This window comes from Schistocerca gregaria, chromosome 1 (assembly GCF_023897955.1).
Source record: "Schistocerca gregaria isolate iqSchGreg1 chromosome 1, iqSchGreg1.2, whole genome shotgun sequence".
Taxonomy (NCBI): Eukaryota; Metazoa; Arthropoda; class Insecta; order Orthoptera; family Acrididae; genus Schistocerca; species Schistocerca gregaria.
The window spans coordinates 236,200,726-236,210,311 of record NC_064920.1 but is presented as its reverse complement, the minus strand read 5'-3'; the positions used below and the strand labels follow the sequence as shown (position 1 = coordinate 236,210,311).

At 34.6% G+C, this 9,586-nt stretch overlaps 1 protein-coding gene across 1 annotated transcript; it reads right to left on the bottom strand.

Moving 5' to 3' along the window:
- Positions 1-758: 758 nt before the first annotated feature.
- LOC126338559 (uncharacterized) lies at positions 759-4,757 on the bottom strand. The gene is made up of 2 exons (XM_050001563.1): positions 3,562-4,757; positions 759-3,479 (listed from the first exon to the last, which is right to left on the bottom strand). Exon 2 carries the CDS (start codon positions 3,313-3,315, stop codon positions 847-849), a length of 2,469 nt encoding a protein of 822 aa, XP_049857520.1. The 5' UTR covers positions 3,316-3,479; positions 3,562-4,757; the 3' UTR covers positions 759-846.
- Between the last annotated feature and the right edge of the window lie 4,829 nt (positions 4,758-9,586).

The following is a 9,586-nucleotide window of genomic DNA, read 5'->3' as shown; positions in this document are numbered from 1 at the left end:
TCGGGATGGTTCCTCTGAAAGGGATCGGCCAACTTCTTTCCCTATCCTTCCCCAGTCCGACGGGACCGATGACGTCGCTGTCTGGTCCCTACCCCCGAATCAACCAGTGCTGAGTTCAGATCCCACAATATTTATTCCGTAATCCTACACCTAACACTTTTATTGCTGCAACGAATGATGTTTATTCAGGAACTGACAATAACAATAATCAGCATGGTACATTCGTTGCGAGGTATAACGGGAGCGTAAGAAGAAATCGTAGTGCAATGTGTTTTTTTTTTTTTTTTTTTTTTAATTTTATCCATTGTTTACCAGTGTTTCGTCCGCGACTGTTTTACTTTCGTAAAATAAAGAACAAACCGCCTTCAGTCACAAGTTGCATTTATTTATTGCACTATGCATTTCGAGCCCTGGAGGCTCATCTTCAGGTGCTTTTTAGTGATTTACTTCATGTGTTTTAGTTGTTTGCCTGTTGATATTACATTTTTGGTTACAACATGGTATATTGTAAATATAAGTTTAACAGCGTTAATAATATGAAAGTAACTTACAGTTAACATTGTATATTGCCTGCTTCTGTTGTCCAGTTGGTATACACAATACACATCTTTAATTTTACGGTACATACTGGTATATATAGGTAGTCACACACTTTTTTGCACATTGTGTTAGCAGAACATAAACATGCCAAAGATTCTCGTTCATACAGATATTCTACTTCTAAATATAATCGATTTTTTTTTTTTTTCCGTCACAGAAGATAATATGATATAGTATTACCAGTACACAGGTAGTATTAAAATAATTATTTGGTACCATGTTGTAGGCTGTCAACTGTTTGTACTATTATAGATTTGATTCCTCAGGAAAAAATAAACTTTTAAATGTGTAGAAAAAATTGTGGCTGTTAAACTCTGTTTGTTCATTCAACAAGTTTTGAGGATATTTTTCTTTGTGTAGCATTATTTCTAACTGTTCTAGTAGGCTAAGTTTTTTACTGTTGGGTTCTGTGTGAAGTACAGTTAGGCTGTTGTGGATGTTGTCAAGTCTGTGTTTATTAACATACATGTGGTTAGCTATTGTAGATTTCTCAAAATGGTTTAGTCGAAAGGCGTCGGTGTGTTCTTTATACCGTGTGTGGAAGGTTCTTCCAGTTTTTCCTATGTAAAATGCAGGGCAACTGTTACATTGTAATTTATATATTCCACTGTGTTGTGTTATTGGCTTGTTTGTGTTCACTGTGTGAGGTAAGTGGTATCCAAGTTTGCTGTTTGTGGAGAAAGATATTTTAATATTGGTTTTTTTGAATAGGTTAGCTATTTTTTGTGATACTGTGCCTAAGTATGGAATGCTTGTGAAGATTTGTTTTGTGTCGGTAGTTATCTTTTCAGTGTTTTTTTGGATGATGTTGGTCTGAATTTTTTTAGATAGTTTATCAATTGATTTTACAGAGTAACCATTATTTATTGCAATTGTTTTGATAGTATCTATTTCTTGTGTTAGTGCTTTGGGTTTTAAAGGTAATGTATGTGCCCTGTTCAACATTGATCTAAATGCAGCATACTTATGTGTGTTCGGGTGGTGTGAAGATTCATGTATTGTGATGTCAGTGTAGGTTGGTTTTCGGTAAATGTACAAGTTATGTTCTTGTTGTTCATTCACAATTGTGAGGTCTAAGAAATTTATGGATTGATTAGTTTCATGTTCTATTGTGAACTTTATTTTATTGTGGAGTGAGTTGAATGATGTGAGGAGTTCTTCAAGTTCATCTTTAGTGCCATCAAATAAGAGTAGTGTGTCATCTACATATCTCTTGTAATATACAATTTTTTGAACAAGTTTATTTTCTCCTTTGAAGAACTTATTCTCTAAGTGGTTGATGAAAATGTCAGCTAGGAAACTTGACATGCAGTTACCCATAGCTAAGCCTTCTTTCTGTTGATAGATTTTATTATTAAATGAAAAGTAGTTGTGGGACAGTACTAGTTCAAGTAGATCTACCAACTCTGTAATCTCTGGTATGGTTAGTTTTTTGTGTATGATGAGGTTTTTTCTAATAATTTCAATTGTGTCTTTAACAGGTATATTTGTGAACAGGTTGACAATGTCAAATGAGGCAAATCTAGCTTCTCCGGGGATTTTTATGTCTTTGATGAGTGTTGTTAACTCGTGTGCATTTTTTACTGTGTATGTGGTTTCAAAAGTGTAAAATTCTCTGAGGATATTATTTAACAACTGTGAGAGTTTATATGCAGGTGTGTTCTTGGAGTTAACAATTGGTCTAATTGGAGAGTTCTGTTTATGGATCTTTGGCTGTGCTCTGAGTTTGGGGGCAGTGGGATTCATTAATGTGCAACCTTTTATTTGTTTATCAGACAGCAGGAAGTTACATTGGTTAAGCATTTTCTTCAATTTTTTCTGAAATTTAGTGGTTGGATCATGGTTCAGTTCAGTAATGTTATTTTCTGCAAAAAAATTAAGAGTTTTAGTAATGTAATCATTTTTATAAAGGATGACTGTGGAATTTCCTTTATCTGATTTCACAACAAGAGCATCATGTTCATTGAGTTTGTGTTTCAGTTGTTTCAGCACTTTGTTTTCTTCAAAAGTTGGGTTGGAGTGTTGTTTTGCTTTCTTTTCTTCTTTCTGGATAATTTCATTAACTTTATGTGCTAAGACAATCTGTTCATTGTGGTTCAGGTTGGCCATATCTGCAGCTTTCTTTGTATCAACAATGAGGTTTTTTAAATTATGATGATTAAATTTTGGTTTAATATTGTGTTTAAGACCTTTGTTCAGTAAAGCTTGTTCTGTGTTTGTGAAGCTAATGTTGGTTTCGTTGATAACTCTTTCATAGAAAGTCTGTGTTTTAGAAGTTACATTATTATGGGCACTGTCATATTTTTCTTTAAGGGATTCAAGTTTTTTTGAATGTTTATCAGTTATAGTAGTTCTAACTTTTGTACACAGGGTTGTAACATATTCATCTACATAATACATTTCTAATGGATGGAGTATGCTAGTTAACTCTAAATGTAGGTGGTAAAGAGCTCTATTAAGTTCTTCTTTTTGCTTGTGCTGTAGTTTGATTTCTGTACGTAACCAGTTGTTCTCGAATTTTTTCGTAGCTATTCTGGCTGCTTGTGAACGCCACTTTTTCGTAATGTTAATGTAGTTTGGAATAAAACCATGAGATACACATTCTTTGTTAAATTTGACACTACAAATCACTTTTGTTAGCTTAAGTTTCGCATTTTTAAATGAGTACACTGTTCTTAATGCCTGGCTAGGCAAATATAACTTAATTTTATCCATTGTTTACCAGTGTTTCGTCCGCGACTGTTTTACTTTCGTAAAATAAAGAACAAACCGCCTTCAGTCACAAGTTGCATTTATTTATTGCACTATGCATTTCGAGCCCTGGAGGCTCATCTTCAGGTGCTTTTTAGTGATTTACTTCATGTGTTTTAGTTGTTTGCCTGTTGATATTACATTTTTGGTTACAACATGGTATATTGTAAATATAAGTTTAACAGCGTTAATAATATGAAAGTAACTTACAGTTAACATTGTATATTGCCTGCTTCTGTTGTCCAGTTGGTATACACAATACACATCTTTAATTTTACGGTACATACTGGTATATATAGGTAGTCACACACTTTTTTGCACATTGTGTTAGCAGAACATAAACATGCCAAAGATTCTCGTTCATACAGATATTCTACTTCTAAATATAATCGATTTTTTTTTTTTTTTCGTCACAGAAGATAATATGATATAGTATTACCAGTACACAGGTAGTATTAAAATAATTATTTGGTACCATGTTGTAGGCTGTCAACTGTTTGTACTATTATAGATTTGATTCCTCAGGAAAAAATAAACTTTTAAATGTGTAGAAAAAATTGTGGCTGTTAAACTCTGTTTGTTCATTCAACAAGTTTTGAGGATATTTTTCTTTGTGTAGCATTATTTCTAACTGTTCTAGTAGGCTAAGTTTTTTACTGTTGGGTTCTGTGTGAAGTACAGTTAGGCTGTTGTGGATGTTGTCAAGTCTGTGTTTATTAACATACATGTGGTTAGCTATTGTAGATTTCTCAAAATGGTTTAGTCGAAAGGCGTCGGTGTGTTCTTTATACCGTGTGTGGAAGGTTCTTCCAGTTTTTCCTATGTAAAATGCAGGGCAACTGTTACATTGTAATTTATATATTCCACTGTGTTGTGTTATTGGCTTGTTTGTGTTCACTGTGTGAGGTAAGTGGTATCCAAGTTTGCTGTTTGTGGAGAAAGATATTTTAATATTGGTTTTTTTGAATAGGTTAGCTATTTTTTGTGATACTGTGCCTAAGTATGGAATGCTTGTGAAGATTTGTTTTGTGTCGGTAGTTATCTTTTCAGTGTTTTTTTGGATGATGTTGGTCTGAATTTTTTTAGATAGTTTATCAATTGATTTTACAGAGTAACCATTATTTATTGCAATTGTTTTGATAGTATCTATTTCTTGTGTTAGTGCTTTGGGTTTTAAAGGTAATGTATGTGCCCTGTTCAACATTGATCTAAATGCAGCATACTTATGTGTGTTCGGGTGGTGTGAAGATTCATGTATTGTGATGTCAGTGTAGGTTGGTTTTCGGTAAATGTACAAGTTATGTTCTTGTTGTTCATTCACAATTGTGAGGTCTAAGAAATTTATGGATTGATTAGTTTCATGTTCTATTGTGAACTTTATTTTATTGTGGAGTGAGTTGAATGATGTGAGGAGTTCTTCAAGTTCATCTTTAGTGCCATCAAATAAGAGTAGTGTGTCATCTACATATCTCTTGTAATATACAATTTTTTGAACAAGTTTATTTTCTCCTTTGAAGAACTTATTCTCTAAGTGGTTGATGAAAATGTCAGCTAGGAAACTTGACATGCAGTTACCCATAGCTAAGCCTTCTTTCTGTTGATAGATTTTATTATTAAATGAAAAGTAGTTGTGGGACAGTACTAGTTCAAGTAGATCTACCAACTCTGTAATCTCTGGTATGGTTAGTTTTTTGTGTATGATGAGGTTTTTTCTAATAATTTCAATTGTGTCTTTAACAGGTATATTTGTGAACAGGTTGACAATGTCAAATGAGGCAAATCTAGCTTCTCCGGGGATTTTTATGTCTTTGATGAGTGTTGTTAACTCGTGTGCATTTTTTACTGTGTATGTGGTTTCAAAAGTGTAAAATTCTCTGAGGATATTATTTAACAACTGTGAGAGTTTATATGCAGGTGTGTTCTTGGAGTTAACAATTGGTCTAATTGGAGAGTTCTGTTTATGGATCTTTGGCTGTGCTCTGAGTTTGGGGGCAGTGGGATTCATTAATGTGCAACCTTTTATTTGTTTATCAGACAGCAGGAAGTTACATTGGTTAAGCATTTTCTTCAATTTTTTCTGAAATTTAGTGGTTGGATCATGGTTCAGTTCAGTAATGTTATTTTCTGCAAAAAAATTAAGAGTTTTAGTAATGTAATCATTTTTATAAAGGATGACTGTGGAATTTCCTTTATCTGATTTCACAACAAGAGCATCATGTTCATTGAGTTTGTGTTTCAGTTGTTTCAGCACTTTGTTTTCTTCAAAAGTTGGGTTGGAGTGTTGTTTTGCTTTCTTTTCTTCTTTCTGGATAATTTCATTAACTTTATGTGCTAAGACAATCTGTTCATTGTGGTTCAGGTTGGCCATATCTGCAGCTTTCTTTGTATCAACAATGAGGTTTTTTAAATTATGATGATTAAATTTTGGTTTAATATTGTGTTTAAGACCTTTGTTCAGTAAAGCTTGTTCTGTGTTTGTGAAGCTAATGTTGGTTTCGTTGATAACTCTTTCATAGAAAGTCTGTGTTTTAGAAGTTACATTATTATGGGCACTGTCATATTTTTCTTTAAGGGATTCAAGTTTTTTTGAATGTTTATCAGTTATAGTAGTTCTAACTTTTGTACACAGGGTTGTAACATATTCATCTACATAATACATTTCTAATGGATGGAGTATGCTAGTTAACTCTAAATGTAGGTGGTAAAGAGCTCTATTAAGTTCTTCTTTTTGCTTGTGCTGTAGTTTGATTTCTGTACGTAACCAGTTGTTCTCGAATTTTTTCGTAGCTATTCTGGCTGCTTGTGAACGCCACTTTTTCGTAATGTTAATGTAGTTTGGAATAAAACCATGAGATACACATTCTTTGTTAAATTTGACACTACAAATCACTTTTGTTAGCTTAAGTTTCGCATTTTTAAATGAGTACACTGTTCTTAATGCCTGGCTAGGCAAATATAACTTAATTTTATCCATTGTTTACCAGTGTTTCGTCCGCGACTGTTTTACTTTCGTAAAATAAAGAACAAACCGCCTTCAGTCACAAGTTGCATTTATTTATTGCACTATGCATTTCGAGCCCTGGAGGCTCATCTTCAGGTGCTTTTTAGTGATTTACTTCATGTGTTTTAGTTGTTTGTCTGTTGATATTACATTTTTGGTTACAACATGGTATATTGTAAATATAAGTTTAACAGCGTTAATAATATGAAAGTAACTTACAGTTAACATTGTATATTGCCTGCTTCTGTTGTCCAGTTGGTATACACAATACACATCTTTAATTTTACGGTACATACTGGTATATATAGGTAGTCACACACTTTTTTGCACATTGTGTTAGCAGAACATAAACATGCCAAAGATTCTCGTTCATACAGATATTCTACTTCTAAATATAATCGATTTTTTTTTTTTCGTCACAGAAGATAATATGATATAGTATTACCAGTACACAGGTAGTATTAAAATAATTATTTGGTACCATGTTGTAGGCTGTCAACTGTTTGTACTATTATAGATTTGATTCCTCAGGAAAAAATAAACTTTTAAATGTGTAGAAAAAATTGTGGCTGTTAAACTCTGTTTGTTCATTCAACAAGTTTTGAGGATATTTTTCTTTGTGTAGCATTATTTCTAACTGTTCTAGTAGGCTAAGTTTTTTACTGTTGGGTTCTGTGTGAAGTACAGTTAGGCTGTTGTGGATGTTGTCAAGTCTGTGTTTATTAACATACATGTGGTTAGCTATTGTAGATTTCTCAAAATGGTTTAGTCGAAAGGCGTCGGTGTGTTCTTTATACCGTGTGTGGAAGGTTCTTCCAGTTTTTCCTATGTAAAATGCAGGGCAACTGTTACATTGTAATTTATATATTCCACTGTGTTGTGTTATTGGCTTGTTTGTGTTCACTGTGTGAGGTAAGTGGTATCCAAGTTTGCTGTTTGTGGAGAAAGATATTTTAATATTGGTTTTTTTGAATAGGTTAGCTATTTTTTGTGATACTGTGCCTAAGTATGGAATGCTTGTGAAGATTTGTTTTGTGTCGGTAGTTATCTTTTCAGTGTTTTTTTGGATGATGTTGGTCTGAATTTTTTTAGATAGTTTATCAATTGATTTTACAGAGTAACCATTATTTATTGCAATTGTTTTGATAGTATCTATTTCTTGTGTTAGTGCTTTGGGTTTTAAAGGTAATGTATGTGCCCTGTTCAACATTGATCTAAATGCAGCATACTTATGTGTGTTCGGGTGGTGTGAAGATTCATGTATTGTGATGTCAGTGTAGGTTGGTTTTCGGTAAATGTACAAGTTATGTTCTTGTTGTTCATTCACAATTGTGAGGTCTAAGAAATTTATGGAATTTTATATATCGACACTCACGCAGATGACGCAAATACACAGTTTATTATTAGAAGCAGGTGTAACGCAGCATTACTTCACTGCGATACACTCATATACAGCACACAATATATTAACAAAGTCTCGTGATGGAATTAAAGTTTATTTTTGTGATATTAATGCGCGTACTGCAAATACAGTCTTCATTAATAAATGCATGTACATCCCGATATTACGTCGCAGCAATCCAATAAATAAGCCAAATAGAACTATATGGTTCCAGATACCTATCCAAGTCTCAAACATCAACGATAAATAAAAGATAATTTCAACGAGATTCCTTATTTTACGTCCCTAATACTTCGTTACCAAAGGCTTCCACCAGTGGGGGCCACAGGGGGACTTAATACTCCATGTATCTGTATCATGTCCTCAGTGCAAAAGTCAATCGAATTTCTGGCAGTCATTGCCTGCGACTCCACAGTGTGCAGAGCTAACTATGCCGACTGCGACGAGACGTACTACACGTTTAGCAGGCACTGCTGGACTTACGTGGTGCTGATCTAAGGATGGACGCAAACCTTCACAGAATCTTGACGAAACATCTTCAGTCTTTCTTCTGCCACATCCCTGTTCAGCCCTTATCGAGCTGCAGAAAGGAGCCAATCCAGCGCCCTGGAGCACAGATTCTGTCACCAATTCCCAACACATAAACATGGTAGCAATATATGTGCTAGTCTTTCATTCCAAATTGCCATAAGGATACCTCTCCCCTTCATGCCCAACGGAATCACAACAGTAGTTCACTATCTGTCGCCGGCCGCGGTGGTCTCGCGGTTCTAGGCACTCAGTCCGGAACAGCGTGACTGCTGCGGTCGCAGGTTCGAATCCTGCCTCGGGCATGGATGTGTGTGATGTCCTCAGGTTAGTTAGGTTTAATTATTTCTAAGTTCTAGGCCACTGATGACCACAGATGTTAAGTCGCATAGTGCTCAGAGCCATTTGAACCACTATCTGTCTGTGGAAAAAGAAAACCCATGATGAGTGGCTTTTTCTGTATTCAGTTTTACGCGACAGCAGCTGTGCTATACTGTAGGCGTGAACATTTGTATTTTTCCTATGGACCCAGACTTATCAGTCGTAAAACGAAAATAGTTTTCTGCACTAAATAGAAAGAAAAAACTGTGAAATCTCAATGTAGGAAAAACGTTCACTCACGGATTGGGACTTCCTTAATGTCTATGGGAACAATACAGCTCCACATGCATGCGCAGATATATGAATTGTGCATTTCAATTGCCTTTTTACATATTAATGTGAGAAATGGGACAGACGAGAATTACTATGGTGCACACCTAGCGTACTAAATGTTGATTGTGCCTGGCACTTTGAGGGCGATTTTGGCAGGTTTATCACATTCATCTAGTCTTGTGAATACCAAGATCTTCACTTTACCTAACCAAGCCACAAAACTGTAGTTTTCAAATCACATTTTCTTCAACTTTGTTTATGCTAGTCGACACAAAAATGTCAATAAAGTAATGCAATAAATGCTGTGACGTGAATGGATGTGAAGTTCTATAAGTAAATAAACTGTTGTAGATGGCATCCTAATCCTTTTCAAACTTCATTTTATGTCTAACCTTTTCGACGACTTTTAATGTGTCGTATCCAGCAGTATTTTCTCAGTCAATACTTTCTTACTATTCCATATATTTAATTTTTAGCTTCTGCCTAACACCATGGGAGTGTGAAGAAATTATTTTTGTGAATGTTTTGTAGCTTCATTTCTTAACTCGTTTTGTTCGCAGGATTTAATGATGTGTGGATATAATTTCACACCGTTGGATCTGAATTTATCATGTACACGATCCTATCACACTGTGTGCACCACCTACGTT

Coding starts and splice junctions, on each gene's coding strand:
- LOC126338559 (XM_050001563.1), bottom strand. CDS start 3,315: ATGGATAAAATTAAGTTATATTTGCCTAGCCAGGCATTAAGAACAGTG.